The 16,760-nt window shown below is 42.7% G+C and overlaps 1 gene segment (V, D, J or C); it reads left to right on the forward strand.

Moving 5' to 3' along the window:
• Positions 1–286: 286 nt before the first annotated feature.
• LOC137308014 (Ig heavy chain C region-like) lies at positions 287–14,133 on the forward strand. The segment is given in 8 exon segments: positions 287–411; positions 532–838; positions 1,708–1,718; positions 2,061–2,108; positions 6,921–7,220; positions 8,964–9,272; positions 11,675–11,983; positions 13,674–14,133. Coding segments are annotated over 8 exon segments (1,719 nt in total).
• The last annotated feature ends 2,627 nt before the right edge of the window (positions 14,134–16,760 follow it).

Consider the following 16,760-nt stretch of genomic DNA (forward strand, 5'->3'; position numbering starts at 1 on the left):
GAGTAAATGCGTGGTGGGTGTGGGGAATGTAAATTCTCACACTGATGCAATTTTAAACTATACCTGTTTTGGATAGATGGTATCATCGCGAATAATAAATCCAAAATCAAAGATAAAGTATTTTTGGGAATCGACACGTAACACGGATTATTAATGGTTATTTTTTTTTACCCATCTTGAATCGGATTTGAAAATAGAGGAGGAGTCAAGCTGCTGATGGGAGAGGCGTCCCCAGCTCTCTCTCACACACATAAGGATCCACCCAGTTTAAATAGCGGGACGGTTCGGCTTCAAGTTCACAATCAGGAGGCTGTTCTGTGGCGCCTATATACTGTACCGAGCCAGTTATACCAAGAGTCCGAACGATGGGACTTGCTTCATGCATCTGTTTGTTACTAACTTTCTTCACCTGTGAGTTTTTCTGACTGCTTTATTGCTGTATTAGAAATGAGTATTAGATATTGTGTTTTGATTTCTATTAATTGATTTGAATGTATCCAATTTTAATTGGATTTTTTTCTTCACTGGCAGATGTCCGGTCCGATATCGTGCTGACACAGCCGGCTTCAGAGACTAAAAAGCCCGGAGAATCTCTCAAACTGTCCTGTTCAGTGAGCGGTTTCAGTCTGGATAGTTACTATGTGCACTGGGTGAAGCAGGTTACCGGGAAGGGGCTGGAGTGGTTACTTGCTTACAGACGTCCGTCGGATAGCATTTATTACGCGCCTGGAGTCGAAGGTCGAATCGTCCCTTCAAGAGACTCGACCACAACATATATTACAATCAATAGTCTGAAAGCCGACGACACCGCCATGTATTACTGTGCAAAAGACTCACAGCGACCGAATCAAGTCCTGGGCTCGTACAGAAACAGAACAGGAACAATTGCAGCAACTCCCATCGAAAGCTGACGGTCAGTAATGGCATAAAATATATTAAGAGTTGTGATGCAACCTAGATTGGAATGAGGTATTTGCTACAACAATAAACTGGCTAAGAATAAAATATACATCAGCGAAGTTGGTATAGAAGAGGACCCATTGTTACTGTTTACAATGCCCGGGATTGGAGACGAGGGGTTCAATGAATGCTTTAATATTGTATCAGTGGCCACAATTTTTGGTCCAATTTTGCCCATCTGAAAACAATTCTTGATAGATTCTGAACAAATTCTGCTAAAACCTTCTGTTGACTGAGCGATTTATTTCCTAAGGTGTTGAACTGAGAGTGAGTGCAGTATTTGTACGGGTTCTTGTTACTGTGGTACTACAGTGGGAGTCACTGTGCTGTACAGAGCGAGTTCCTCATACAAAAACCCCAGACATGGAGGCTGCTGAAACCAGCGATCACTGCAACATTAACAGCAGTATAGTGAATGGAAGTTAAATATAGAGAATGAGTACAAGTAATAATGTAAAAAAATGCATGAAAACTTTCACCGACTGTTCAGATTTCAGTGGTATGTGAGGTCTGGACTGGCGCACTAACAGCCTTTCATCAATGTAATGGCTTTTTCATCTTCATACAGTGCATTAAGGCACTTTCCTGGGAATCTGAATCGAGCTTTTGAAAGCTCTCTCCAATTTTCCATCTGCATTCCAAGACTAACCGTCCACGGGAGTATTTGACACGGTGTGTGTCACTGTGAACTGGATGGCACAGCCCTAACTGCCCAGACAGAAACCCCTTCAGCAGTAATTGAGTCAGTCTGGGCCATTGCTCACCGGTAAAACCCCACTGTGCATTTGGTGACTTAAGTGTTTACATTGTTAACTAGCACTGAAGTCCTGGTAGGATTTACGTGAGAAAAAAGTTAGATAATTTTTCATGACTCAATGTGCAATTGGAAGAAACGTTCAACAATTACTGTGTACAGTAATCAGGATGAAATTACATTATGAGCAAGCAAATGCATCCACTAACAGACTTACAATACTTTAGAAATCCATTGTACACGTACTTTAGTGATGGGATGCCAATATTTAAAATAATGCCCCATTTTCTCGATTTTATGCAGAGCCCATTACTGTGTGACGCAGCCCAGGGAATGTAACACTGTGATGCGCTTGACTACTGGGGACAAGGGACCATGGTGATGGTGACTGCAGGTAAGAAACATCCATTCGCTGAATAACTGTGTTGTATTTCTATCTTTATCTTATATTTCGCTTTATTTTAATAATTAATTATTTCAGTGATCCCGTGGAACTGGTGGCTTCTTTCTGAGATAGATTACAATGTTACTTTTGATTGTGCTTCAGAAGTTGACAGACTAAAGCAGCTGTTCCACGGTAAATGGTAGTTTGGGATTTAACGTCTGATTGATGTGGGTTCCTTTTGATCGGCTGCTGAGATTGTATGTGTGGGTTATTTTAAAATCTCCGGCCGATATTAATCTGCTTGGAGTTTCTACATTGTTTCATCTGGGTGACATCTGACTGCTGCAAGTTCTCGGTTACAACGTGAAGAGGATGTCTTCAGAAATGTTTTATGCTCCGCCTAAACTCTGCAGACTAGTGACTGAATCCAACAACACTGAATAATCTAATTTTAGCTCTTGGATGTGTATCTGGTTCTTTTCAGGGCGTACTGCAATTCTTTAAATACTTTAGTAGAACATTAGCAATAGTCCGCGGTGATATAGAGAACTGGTTAAAATAGCTCACTCCTAAATCCATCATGTGAAATACACTCTGCGACGAACCGGAATTTTGATTATATCGATATGTTGAGAGAAGTACAGAATTTACAATGGAATAGGTCGAAAGCAGGACATTATTCGAAGTTAAAGATCATTTAAATTATTCAAATATGATTTGATTGAAGAAAAATAATATATTTGTCTGAATGTATTCATCTATTATGATGTTCACTATTTTAATGTTGATAAAGTGTCATGTAAATTTAATTAAAACCCTAATATTGCACAAGTTACTAGGCAGAAACAACTTTAGAATTGACATTAACTAATTTGAAAAATGCAGTATAACATCAGCGAATATGAATCTAACTTACAATATAATATTAGTGCTAATTGATTAAACATAAATGCCCTCCCACAATTGCGTTGTATACCGGTCAGGATTGAATTTACTGGAAAACCTCAAAGGTTGGAGGGAATTTTTAATTTTGTCTAAATTTAATTTAGAAAACAATGCACTCCTTATTTAGCTGTGCTCAGACCGATAAGGTGTCACCGCAGATTTATTGACTCCCTAGTGTTGTGTTTTGCCTTGATGATTTTATAGGTTATATTTAATTCCGAAATTATATAAAACCAGTTGGTAATCGGTTTTCAATGTCAATGTCTCCTCGTTTGTTAAATTCGTATTCTGTCACTGAGTCCCTGTTACGGGAAGTAAATTGCCCAGGAATGTGAATTATTTCTTATTTCTTGTTTTGAGAGAAACTCAATCTTACACGGTTTGCAAGATTGTAGTCAGAGAGGGGGAAGTTGTTGGAAGTCGAAGAGGGGTTTTCAATTTAATATCAGTTGAATTTCAAAGAACGTGGAGAGTTGACGTGGCCTGAAATTGACAAGAGATAAATTAGAAATCAAACAACTTCATTGAAATCGACAGATTGCACGGATCTATCGGTTGAGGGCACAATTGTTGCACCGTTTGTGTCTGTTCTGTTTTTGTGCGACTGCTTACTGTGTGAGAATCAGGAGAAATCTTGACAAGTTTCAAAACTTCTGGTTCGTTCTCCTGTATTTCAGGGAGTGCAGTTCGTCCCATTTATTTAATAAGCTTGTATCTGTGCGAAATGCAAAAGCTTGACTTTAAGATTGAAGAGGCGCCTGAGAAATGAGATCAGAAACCCAACTTGTGCCATTCCGAAGGAGCACTTCAGAAACACTACTGGCAGAGTGTAGAAGGAACATTAATCAGTTTCTAACCCATGCTGTAACTGCCATGGGAGTGTTTGATGGGACAGTGTGTGGGGTGCTTTACTCTGTATCTAACGCATGCTTTACCTGCCCTGGGAGTGTTTGCTGGGACAATGCAAAGGGAGCTTTACTCTGTAACTGACCCGTGCTGTACCTGCCCTGGGAGTGTTTGATGGGACAGCGTAGAGGGTGCTTTACTCTGTATCTAACGCATGCTTTACCTGCCCTGGGAGTGTTTGCTGGGACAATGCAGAGGGAGGTTTACTCTGTATCTAACTCGTGCTGTACCTGTCCTGGGCGTGTTTGATGGGATAGTGTCGAGGGAGATTACTCTGTATCTAACCCGTGCTTTGCCTGCTGCGGTGGAGTTTGATGGGACATTGCAGCGGGAGTTTTACTCTGCATTCAACCCTTGCAATACCTGACCTGGAATATCTGACTGGACGGTGAAGCGGTTGCTTTACTCTATCTTATCTGTCCTGTATCCTACCTGAGAGTGTTTTGGACTCAATATTCAAGTCACCTTAGTCTGCATCTAACCAATTAAGGTGTGAGTGCTCGAGCCAGATAGATGAGAATAAATCGTTCTATTGACCCGATGAAACGACCACACATTAATTGATGTTGACTCAGAGTAAAGATCCCTCGACACTGTCCCATCAAACTCACCTACAGCAGGTACAGCACGAGTTTGATACAAAGTAAAGCACCACACTGTGCATTTAAATTATGAAAATAACATTCAACCTCTTATCAGAACAGAGCAGACGCTGCTTTCTGGAGCGTTACAGTCACTTCCTCAAACGGTTTGTTCTGAAAGTGATAACAGGATCAGGCCAATCTCATTCAATAATTATCTGATACTCAAAATATTTAACCGTTATCACTTTATTGAAAATTGGGCAACCCGTGCTGTACCTGGCCTGGGAGTGTTTGGTGGGATAGGGTCGAGGGAGCTTTACTCCGTATTTAACTTGTCCTTCATAAGGACTTTGTGTTTCATGGGGCAAGGTCTCAATTGATTTATCCTGTACCTATCACTTCCATGGATGAGCTGGGGAGATTTAATGGAGCAGTGTAGAGGAAGGTTAACTATGTATCTAACTATGCTGTACCTATCCATGAAGAATTTGAAAGGACAGGTTATAGGAACATTTGTTCTATATTCAACCTGTGCTGTACTTGAGCTGGGAATATTAGATGTGACAGCATGGACAAAGTTTTACTCTGTATCTAAACTGTTTATCATCTGACCTCGGTGTTTGATAGGGCATTGTTGAGGGGGCTTTGTGCTGTACCTAACTTCTGCTGTATATGAGCTGTGATTATTTGATGGGACAATGCATGGAGAGTTTTATTCTGCATCTAACTCTTGTTGAATCTAACCTGGAAGTGTAGCTTTAAACGGTGTCTAAGCCTTTCTATACCTGTCCCGGAGTTTCTGACAGTGCAGTGTAGCGGGTGCTTTACTCTCTATCTTATCTGTATTGTATCTGACCTGAGAGTGCTTTGTCCCGTAGTGTTGAAGGAACCTTAATCTGCATCAAACCAATAAATTGCGAGTGCTCGAACCAGATATATAAAAAAATCAATCGTTCCATTACCCCAATGAAAAAATCACACATTAATTGATTTTAATCATCTTTAGAAAAAATATCTGCCCTTTTTTAATGAAGTGATAATGTATAAATATTTTGAGTATCAAATAATTATTGAATGAGATTAGCCTGATACTGACGTCACTTTCGGATGGAACAGTTTCAGGAAGTGACTGAAACCCCAGCAGAAAGCAGCGCCTTTTCTGATCTGATGGGAGGCTGGAAGTTATTTTGACAATTTAAATGAAGAATATGGAGGCTCCCGTTCCAAGTAACCGTCATGAGAACATTATGTTTCAAACCATTATTTCGTTCAATTCTTTTTTAGAAAAAATAACGGGCTGGGACAAACTCGGGGGAGATTCAATTATTGTATTGGGTCACAACACAAGACATACAGTCAGTGAACTGCACTTCTCTGAAACGTTAAAAGAGATACAGTCAGACTGCAGTGAGTCTTAATTCTCCAAAAGCTTTCAGTCAAATTCCTCAGAACCCTTTATGTTAAATATCCCCTTTCATTGTAACAAACAATAAAAATATATCAAAATTCTGAAGCGATTCCCTTCCATTAAATCGGGAAGAATTAATTTCGTGGAGTCGTGCAGACAGAGCTTTCGGTATTTGATCAATTAGCTTCGCGTGTTGTACGCACGTACCAGAAACGATAGTTGTCCAAATCAACAGCAAGCACATTAATTTTGTTTTATTTTTCTTCCTTGCAAAGAACCCGCTGATATCCAATCAATTTATATTGTTTAAGCAATGCCAATGTTAAATATTTATAGAAACAGCCTGTCCCAATGTACAAACATCAACAAGAAGTGACGAATCAGAAAGCAGTGCCTGTTCTCACTGGTCGGAAGGTACTTTGGAAAATGAAGTGGACCATTTAAAGAACTACTTTCCCATGAACCGGTTTTGTGAATCGTATTTAATTGGAATTATTAATTGAGTGGAGGCAGGAGGAAACTCAGGGTCAGACTGCAGAGGTAGTAATTTCAAAAAGCCGGTCGAATTTTTGGATTAAGGAAACTAACACAATCAGAACAGAAACAAGTGTTTCCCCGAAATGTTAATATCATGGAATGGTCATATTTTCTGTTAATAATAAGAGGCTGATAGCAAAAGTATGTAGGGAGGAGCTCAGTGGAAGTACTATGAAAGAATTAAATGTGAAAGTAGCTGTGGAATGAGGGGAGTCTTCCTTAACAGGAGATCAACAGGTGGAGGATGTCCACGATAAAATAGTCCAGCTTTCACTCGGTATAAAGAGACTTGATGGAGCGAATTCCCCTCTCAGATTCCGACAAGTGCTGATCAGCAAATAATGGAACTAGATTATCTGGTCGTCAAATTTCGAGTTGTTTGGTTATTTTATGAGCAGAGATTACAGAGTCTAACTTGTCTAATTCACCACTCTTCCCCAGTGACACCGTCTTCCCCCACCCTCTACGGCCTGTTCTCCTCCTGTGTACAATCCAACACCGACGGCTCCTTGACCTACGGCTGTTTGGCGATGGACTACAGCCCCGAAATCACCAACCTTTCCTGGAAGAAAGAGAACCAACTGATCGCCACCGGAATAAAAACCTACCCGTCAGTGATCAACAAGAAGGGAACCTACACCCTGAGCAGCCAGTTAATGATCCCCGAGTCAGAGGTGGGGAGCAGCAAAATCTACTGCGAGGTTCAACAAGGCGGGTCGGACTGGAGCAAGGAAATGCCAGGTTAGTGTTGTGGGCTATAGGGGGAAAAATTAAAAATCTGTGGAAAGCAGAGAAGTGATGTTAAATTTCTTTGGACCCTTGGTTAAACCGCACTTGGAGTTCTGTGCACAGTTCTGGTGTCCGTATCACGCTTGGAGTTCTGTGCACAGTTCTGCTCTCCATATCATCGTTAAAGTACTGTGCACAGTTCTGGTCTCCATATCATGCTTGGAGTACTGTGTACAGTTCTGGTCTCCATAACACACTTAGAGTTCTGTGCACAGTTCTGGTGTCCATATCACACTTAAAGCACTGTGCAAAGTTCTGGTCTCCGTATCACACTTAGAGCTATGTACAGTTCTGGTCTCCATATCACACTTGGAGATCTGTGCACAGTTCTGGTGTCCATATCACACTTGGAGTTCTGTGCACAGTTCTGCTCTCCATATCATCGTTAAAGTACTGTGCACAGTTCTGGTCTCCATATCATGCTTGGAGTACTGTGTACAGTTCTGGTCTCCATAACACACTTAGAGTTCTGTGCACAGTTCTGGTGTCCATATCACACATAGAGTTCTGTGCACAGTTCTGGTCTCCATATCACGCTTGGAGTTCTGTGCACAGTTCTGGTCTCCATATCACACTTGGAGTTCTGTGCACAGTTCTGGTGTCCATATCACACTTGGAGTTCTGTGCACAGTTCTTCTCTCCATATCATACTTAAAGTACTGTGCACAGTTCTGGTCTCCATATTACGCTTGGAGCACTGTGCACAGTTCTGGTCTCCATATCACACTTAGAGTTCTGTGCACAGTTCTGGTATCCATATCACAATTAGAGTTCTGTGCACAGTTCTGGTCTCCATATCACGCTTGGAGTTCTGTGCACAGTTCTGGTCTCCATATCACGCTTGGAGTCACAACCATAGAACTATAGAAAAGATAAAGCACAGAATAGGGCCATTCATCCCATCGTGTCCGCACCGGCTCGAAAAACAACCAGGTGCCCTTTCTAATCCCACCTTCCAGCACCCGGTCCGGAACCATGCAGCTTACCACACTTTAGGTGCAGGTCCAGGTACATTTTAAAAGAGTTCTGTGCACAGTTCTGCTCTCCATTTCACACTTAATGTAATGTGCACAGTTCTGGTCTCCATGTTACAAAACGGCTAAAGAAGGACTTGAAAAGCTAGAATGAAAGATTGACAAGGATTATACCAGAACTGAGAGGTTATAACTATCAAGAAAGACTGAACAAGCTGGGGTTCTTTTCTTTAGAAAGAAGAGTGAGGGGTGACCTACCAGAAGTCTTTAAGATTATGAAAGGGTTTGATAGGATAGACGTAGAGTCGATGTTTTCCCTTGTGGGGGAAACCAAAACTAGGGTCCATAGATATAATAAAGTCACTCATAAATCCAGTAAGGAATTCAGGAGAAGCTTCTTTACGCAGAGAGTGGTTAGAACGTGGAACTCGCTACCACATGGAATGGTTGAGGTGAACAGCATAGATGCATTTAAGGGGAAGCTCGATAAATACATAAGGGAGAAAGGAATAGTAGGTTATGCTGATAGGGTGAGATGAAGTCGGGTGGGAGGAGACTCGTGTGCAGTATAAACACTGACATGGACCAGTTGCACCGAATGGCCTGTTTCTGTGCTGTAAACGTTATGTAATTCAATGGAAAAAAAAGTAAAACCGCTTTTCAGAAGTTAATTGTTTGGATTGCAAAATTAAAAATCCCAATAAAATATGTTCTTTTGAAGATCGTGTGGTACATCATCCAACTCTTATCCTCACGGTGAGTTCCAGTGAAGAAATCACAAGCAGCAGAGCTGCAACTATCGTGTGTTCAATCATCAAATTCCGTCCAAAGCCAATAACCGTGAATTGGCTGAAGAATGGACAACCCATGGATTCGGGGTTCGTCACCTCTCCCGCATATGAAGTGAACGGGAACTTCTCGGCGACCAGTCGGTTGACTGTCCCCGCCGGGGAATGGTACCACGGCTTCACGTATACTTGCCAGGTCTCTCATCGAAAGTTCACCCAAAGCCAAAACATCACCAAACCAGGTAAGAGGCACAACTCTCGGAAGATCCAGATCATTGTGAGCGCCGATTTCAACACAAGTTAAGAATCTTATCGGAGTTAATACACAACACAGAACAACTTTTAATGTCCAATCCTGCAGTCTGCACTCCCTTCCAATTCAAAGAAGAAAAAGAAAGCCTTGCATTTATATAGCGCCTTTCGCATCCTCAGTACACCCCAAAGCGTTTTACAGACAATTAAGTACTTTTTGAAGGGTAGTCACTGTTGTAATGTAGGAAACGAGGAAGCCAATTTTCGCACAATAGGATCTCATAAGCAGCAATGTGATAATAACCGGACAATCTCTTTTGTAAGTTGATTGAGGGTTACATATTGGTGCAGGGCACTTGAGAGTACACCTCGCCCCAAAGACATCACCTCCAACAGTGCAGCGCTCTCTCAGTACTCCACGGGGAGTGCCACCTTGGATTTTGTGCTCACGTATCTGAGTTGAGACTTGAACCCACAACCTTCCAACGCAGGGTTCCTCAAGTTTCCCGATTCCATGAAGCCAAAGAAGGTTTCCATCTGCTGTGATGTCAGGCAGTGCGTGAGGTGCAATTGGCCACAGGTTTATCCTGAGTTAACTGATCGTATTCCGAGCAGCAGAAGGTGTCTGGAACCCTTTACTGATAGCTATTCGGGGATCCCGTGCTTGAAAGGGCATTTATTCTATGTAGAATACTACGTTCAGTTCTGGGTATCCCACCTCAGGAAGGATATATTGGCATCGGAAAGTGTGCAGCGCTGATTTACAAGAATGAAACCGGGCTTAAATTGTTATATTATGAGGACACTCTGCATAGACTGGGCTTGATTTCTCTTGAGTACAGAAGATTGAGGAGTAAAGTAAGTGAGGTGTTTCATAGAATCATAGAAGTTTACAACATGGAAACAGGCCCTTCGGCCCAACGTGTCCATGTCGCCCAGTTTATACCAGTAAGCTATTCCCAGTTGCCTGCACTTGGCCCATATCCCTCGATACCCATCTTACCCATGTAGCTCTCCAAATGCTTTTTAAAAGACAAAATTGTACCCGCCTCTACTACTGCCTCTGGCAGCTCGTTCCAGACACTCACCACCCTTTGAGTGAAAAAATTGCCAATCTGGACCCTTTTGTATCTCTCCCCTCTCACCTTAAATCTATGCCCCCTCGTTATAGACTCCCCTACCTTTGGGAAAAGATTTTGACTATCGACCTTATCTATGCCCTCATTATTTTATAGACTTCTATAAGATCACCCCTAAACCTCCTACTCTCCAGAGAAAAAAGTCTCAGTCTATCCAACCTCTCCCTATAAGTCAAACCAAGATGATTAAAGGAGTTGATTGGGTAGATAAAGAGAAACTCTTACCTCTGGTGGCGGAGTCCAGAACAGGGGGGCAGAAACCTAAAAATTAGAGCTAGGCCGTTCAGGATTGATGTCAGCAAAGATTTCTTCACACAAAGGGGAGTGAAAATCTGGAACTCTCTTCCCCTAAAAAGCTGTTGAGGCTGGGGTTAATTGATAACTTCAAAACTGATATTGATCGATTTTTGTGAGGTAAGGGTATTAAGGGATACAGAAACAAGGCGGGTAGATTGAGTTAAGATTGATCAGCCATGATCTCATTTAATGGCGGTATCGTCTCGAGGGGCTGAACAATCGTCGCTGTTGCTATATTCCTATTACTGCCCTGCTGTCATATTTCTTTCTGATTCTCTCTCTCCAGAATGACAGATGAGAAATGCTCACTTATGACATGTATGAGCAAACTACCCCATTATAAACAGCATTACAAACGGCATTACAAACTATTGTCCACCATAAAAAGTCTCTTGGCACTTCATTCTCCCGACATTTCACTTCTCCTCTGACGGAGGCTGCGACTGATTCATTTTAATCGCCCCCAAAAATAGCAACAAGGCGCCAGAACGTGAACTTAGTTTCCAGTTGCACCTAAAATCCGGGATATAATTTTACACTCGTTTTGAACCAGTGCAATTTGCATGCACAGCTGTTGAGCCTGGGGACGGAGCCATGGTCATCAGCGGAGATGCGTTGGGGCACAAGGATCGATGGGCGGGAGTAAAAGAACAAGGGGTTTTGGACATATCGTAATTCCATTCGTAGCAGGCTTACGCCCGAGTTTATTCAACTTATTGCGCCGGTATTTGCTTCACAGCCCATTGCAGGTGTCTCTAGGTACAAATAAACAGAAAATGTTAAGTCTCCCGGACTCGTTGCCAATTCGTTGTCCTTATAATAACGATGGTGTTTACATAACGGGAAGAGGTTGATATCTCAAAGCTGATTTATTCTCCTTGAGAGATTGAGGCCTGAATACTGGTGTCCTGATTGTGAAGAAGAAGGTTTGCTTGACTTTCGTTACCGTTTCACAGATCCTTCCTCATGTGATGGTCCAGTGATTACTATTCCGCAACCGTCACAAGAACAGGTCTTACTGGAGGCGACGGTGACATTAACCTGCATCGTAACTGATGCTCCTTATGGAATCAACGTGACCTGGACTCGAGAAAAGCTGCCTTTGAAATCAGAGATTGCCACCCAACCCGGAAAGGATCCCGATAGCGTGATCAGCAAAATAAACATCTCGACACAAGACTGGCTGAGTGGGGAGAAGTTCTACTGCGTGGTGAGCCACCAGGATCTGCCGACTCCTGTAAGAGATTTCATCTGCAAGAAAAAAGGTGAGCGGTGAGACTGTAGAATTAAGTGAGACGTTGTGACAATTGCCCAAGATTGTGCAAGAACCAATTCGTTCTGCCTAAGTCTTTTAATGGGCAAATCGAAAGCAGTAGGTGTAATATATTTGGATTTTCCAAAGGCCGTCGATAATGTGCCACCTTGTAGACTCGTGGCTAAGGTCAGAGTATATGGAGTAAGTGCACAGGTAGCAGAATGTATAGCATGTTGGCAACAAAACAGAAAACAGAGAGTGGTGTTTAAGGCTAGCTACTGAGACTGGCAAAATGTGGGAAGTGCTGTTCCACAGAGACAACTGGTGCTGGGACCACTGTTGTTCACAATTTACATGAATGATTTGGAGTCGGGAATCGGAAGTACAATTTCAAAATTTGCGGATCAGAAGAAATTGGCGAGTTAATGCAAAGGAAGAAAGCGTTAAAATGTAAGAAGACAAAAATAAATTTCCAGAATGGCCGTGGAATTGGCAAATGAATTTCAATATAGATAAATGTGAGGTGATGCATTTTGTTAGGAAGGATAAGGAGGCCACATATTGCTTGGATAATAAGAGTCTAAATTGGGTAGAGGTGCAGAGGGATCTGGGGGTACACAAATCACTATAACTGGCCACGCAGGTTAATATGGCCCAAAAAAAGGAAAACCAAACAGTGCGGCTGATTTATTGATGGATGGAATCGAAAAGCAGAAAGGTTATGTTAAACTTGTGTAGAGCCTTGGATAGACCACACTTGTGATCTCCATGTTATAAAAAGGACATAGAGGCGTTGGAGAAGGTGAAAAAAAGATACCCAAGGAAGATATCAGAACTCAGAGGCCATACCAGGAAAGATTAAAGAAGCTGGGACTCCTTTCTCTGGAAAAGAGCAGCCTGTGGAGTAACCTGATGGAGGTCATTTAGATAATGAAAAGGTTTGATAGGCTAGACGTAGAGAAAATATTTGCACTTGGGGGGAAGTCCAAAACTGAAGATCGTCAATTTCAGATAGTCACTAATAAATCCAATCGGGAATTCAGGAGAAACTTTGTTACCCAAAGAGTGGTAAGTATGTGGAACACTCTACCACAAGGAATAATTGAAGCAAATAGCATAGATACATTTAAGCGGAAGCTAGATAAGCACACGAATGAGAAAGGAATCGAAAGGAATACTGTTGGGAATCGATGAAGTACGGGTTGAGGAGGCCCGTGTGGAGCGTAAAGGCCGGCATGGACGACTTGGGACGAATGGCCTGTTTCTTTACTTCAGACTCAAAGTAACTCAATATAATTCAAATGGTAAACGGACAAAACAAATCCTCTGGGACATGAGCTTTTTAGGGGAAGCTAGATACGCATACGAGAGACAAAGAGGATATGCTGATCGGGTGAGATGGCGAAGGGGTGAGAGGAGGCTCTTGCGGAGCATATACACCAGCATAGAAGATTTGGACCGAATGGCCTGTTTCTGGGCTGTAAATTCTATGTAATTTTCCAGTTCATTTCTTCAAGCGCCCAGAGAGAAAGCTTCCTTAACCACTCCCTGCTTCGGGTTGCAGAACCGGGCAGGCCCCAGAGGAGTAAAGGGATGCATTCAAAATTCAGCGCCAAGCATATTTCTCTCACATCCAACCACAGGCTTCATTGTCTCTGGAACTCTCCAGTTTATTGACATTGATTGTAATTGTTCTGCAGCTGAAAATCCCAGGGAACCGTCCGTGTCTGTCCTCCTGCCCGTGGCAGAAGTCTCCGCTCAGAGGTTTGTGACGCTCACTTGCTTAGTGAGGGGTTTCTCCCCCCGAGAAATCTTCGTCAAATGGACCGTCAATGAAGAGCCGGTGAATTCCAGCAACTACAAGAACACCGAGGTGATGGCGGAGAACGGCAGCAGCTCCTTCTTCATGTACAGCCTGTTATTCGTGTCGGCGGAGGAGTGGACCAGCGGTACTTCTTACTCGTGTGTGGTGGGACATGAAGCGATCCCTTTGAAGATCATGAACAGAACAGTTAATAAATCGAGCGGTAAACCTAGTTTTGTGAACATTTCCCTTGTGCTGATGGACACCGTAAATTCTTGTCAATGAGAAGCTCTCGGTTGCATTTCGGTTCTTAAATCAAAACCAATAAAGGCCTTTTCTTCCAATCGTCAATTAAAGACACATCCGCTCAATTAATTTTGTTTCCCAATTTTGCAAGCGGGAGGGCTTTTTACGTGAAATAGGATATTTGCCGATTTAGGTCCCACGGCTTAAAAAGGCCGTGCTCACAGCTCAGATATACCACGGGCTAGAATCACAGTGAAGCTCTTTTATTACAGGGATTCTCCAGTTAACTTCAATAACTTTCTTCCCTGTTCCGGGGCACTGAGAAGTTCCCAATTCCGAAAAACAAGCGCGACACATTTAGATGTTCGTGTTCCTGTTTTTCGTGTTGCCCAACACTTCTGAATTGTGGCCAGTTTTACTTTCACAGAATCGAACCCATTTGGAACTGAAGTGAGGGCCACACACGAACTGATTTCATTTTAAGACCATTGAACCGGCAGGTAGAACAGAATTCTGTGCGGCATTGAACTCGGACCAAAGAGCTGAAAAGGCAATTGTTAACCCATTGTATCCTCTCTCCAGAGAGAATGTGAAAGGGCAATAGTTGACAGAATGTACCCCGCCTCCCACTCCCTCAACAGAGAGAGTTGAAAGGGCAATTGTTAACTCACTGTACCCCCTACTCCCCCACCAGAGAAAGGTGAAAGGGCAATTGGTAACTCACTATCCCACCCACCAAAGAGAAGTTAAAATGCAAATGTCAACCCACTCTATCCCCGACGACAGAGAAGTGAATGGGAAATAGTTAACTCACTGTACCCGCTACTAGAGAGAGGTGAAAATGCAATTGATAACCCACAGTATCCCCCCACCAGAGAGTATTGAAAGAGCAATTGTTAACTCACTGTACCACCTACTCCCCCACCAGAAAGAGGGAAAAGAGCAATTGTTAACTCACTGTACCACCCACTCCCCACCAGAGAGAGGGGCAGGGGCAATTTTATTCCAATGTACCACCTATTCCCCCACCAGAGTGAAGGGAAAGTGCAATTGTTAACCCACTGTGCACCCCATTCCCGACTAGATGGGAAAGGACGATATTTAACAAATGTACTCCACACTCCCTCACCAGTGAGAGGTTAAAGGGCAATTGTTAACTCACTGTACCACCGACTCCACCACCAGAGAAAGGTGAACTTAACCCATTATAACGCCGACGCCCCACCCCCTCTAGGGAAGGGGCAGGACAATTGTTATCAAACTGTACACCCGACTCCCCCTCCAGAGAGAACTGAATGTGCAATTGTTAATCAGCTGCACGCCCACCAGTGAGAGGTCAAATGGCAATCGTTAATACATTGCACCCTCAGAGAGAGGTAAAAGTGCAATTGTTAATCCGCTGTATCCACCACTAACTCAGCAGAGAAAGGTGAAAGGGTAATTATCAACCCACTGTTCTCCCCACTGCCCCACCAGTGAGAGGTGAAAGGGCAATTGTTAATGCACTGTACACACCCACTCCCCCACCGGAGAATAATGAAAGGGCAATTATTAATCCACTGTACCTCCCTCTGCCCCACCAGATAAATGTGAAAGGACAATTGTTAACCCACTGTATCCCCACTGCCCGGACAGTGAGAAGTGAAAGGGAAATTATTAACCAACTGCACCTCCTACTCCCTCGCAGGAGAGAGGTGAAAGGGCAAATATTAACACACTGCACACCTCCCACTCTCCACCAGAGAAACTTGAAAGGGCAATTGTTGCCCCACTGTACGTCCCACTCCCCCGACAGAGAGAGGGCAATTCAAGAATTCTCTATTATATCGGCTCAGTTCAGATTCGAACCAACTGTCCATAGATTATAAATTTGCCACATGAGAATTATATTCCAAACTGCGAATTTATTCAACATAATGCATTTCAATCATGTTTAGGGCAAACTTGTCCCTGTCAATCGTAAACTAATAGATTGAATTTTAATAGTCCAACATCCAAACCGTTGATGGAATCCCCGCCCGGTTTTTACACGGTTGTGTTGCTGATGATTTTGAGGCCAATCAAATGAATTGTTCATTCCATCGGCAGATGTCACATTGCATCTCACACCGAACACATTTATACACAGAGCGCGGTAGAATCGTCTCTGTGCTAAGCACTGTCAAGATCAGACTCGGTTATTGCTGCTCTGTGAAACTTAGAGCAACAGTAAAAATGCGCTCACACAGATACATAATCACACTAAAACACACATGGACACACGAACACGCAAATAAACACATACACAAGCACACACACACACACACACACATACACATCACACACACACACACACACACAAACTAAACCAAATCAAGAGGTGGCCATAAACACATTCGTAGATACGGTAGGGGACAAATCAAAACTTCAGGCTATAGGCGAATATAGAAATCAACTGTGTTACTTGAATGGACACAGTCTCGAAAAAGTAACCTGAATAAGTAATTCATGATACCGTAACATTTTACAGGTCTCTATTCTGGTACTGTCCATAGACTGAAGTATTGTTCTCAGTTAGAAACTGATACAAGTTGCTGATGTTCAAAGTATTTTCACCATAAATAAATGAACAAGATTGGCACTCAACTCCGATTTCTGACCCAGCATTCTTGGCTGTTTCCAAATGAAGAGTTATCTAATCCTACAGTTAAAATAATCGACACCAATCAGGTCAGCCTCCTCGTTATTTCACCATAAT

Source organism: Heptranchias perlo, unplaced genomic scaffold, assembly GCF_035084215.1.
Source record: "Heptranchias perlo isolate sHepPer1 unplaced genomic scaffold, sHepPer1.hap1 HAP1_SCAFFOLD_118, whole genome shotgun sequence".
Lineage (NCBI taxonomy): Eukaryota > Metazoa > Chordata > Chondrichthyes > Hexanchiformes > Hexanchidae > Heptranchias > Heptranchias perlo.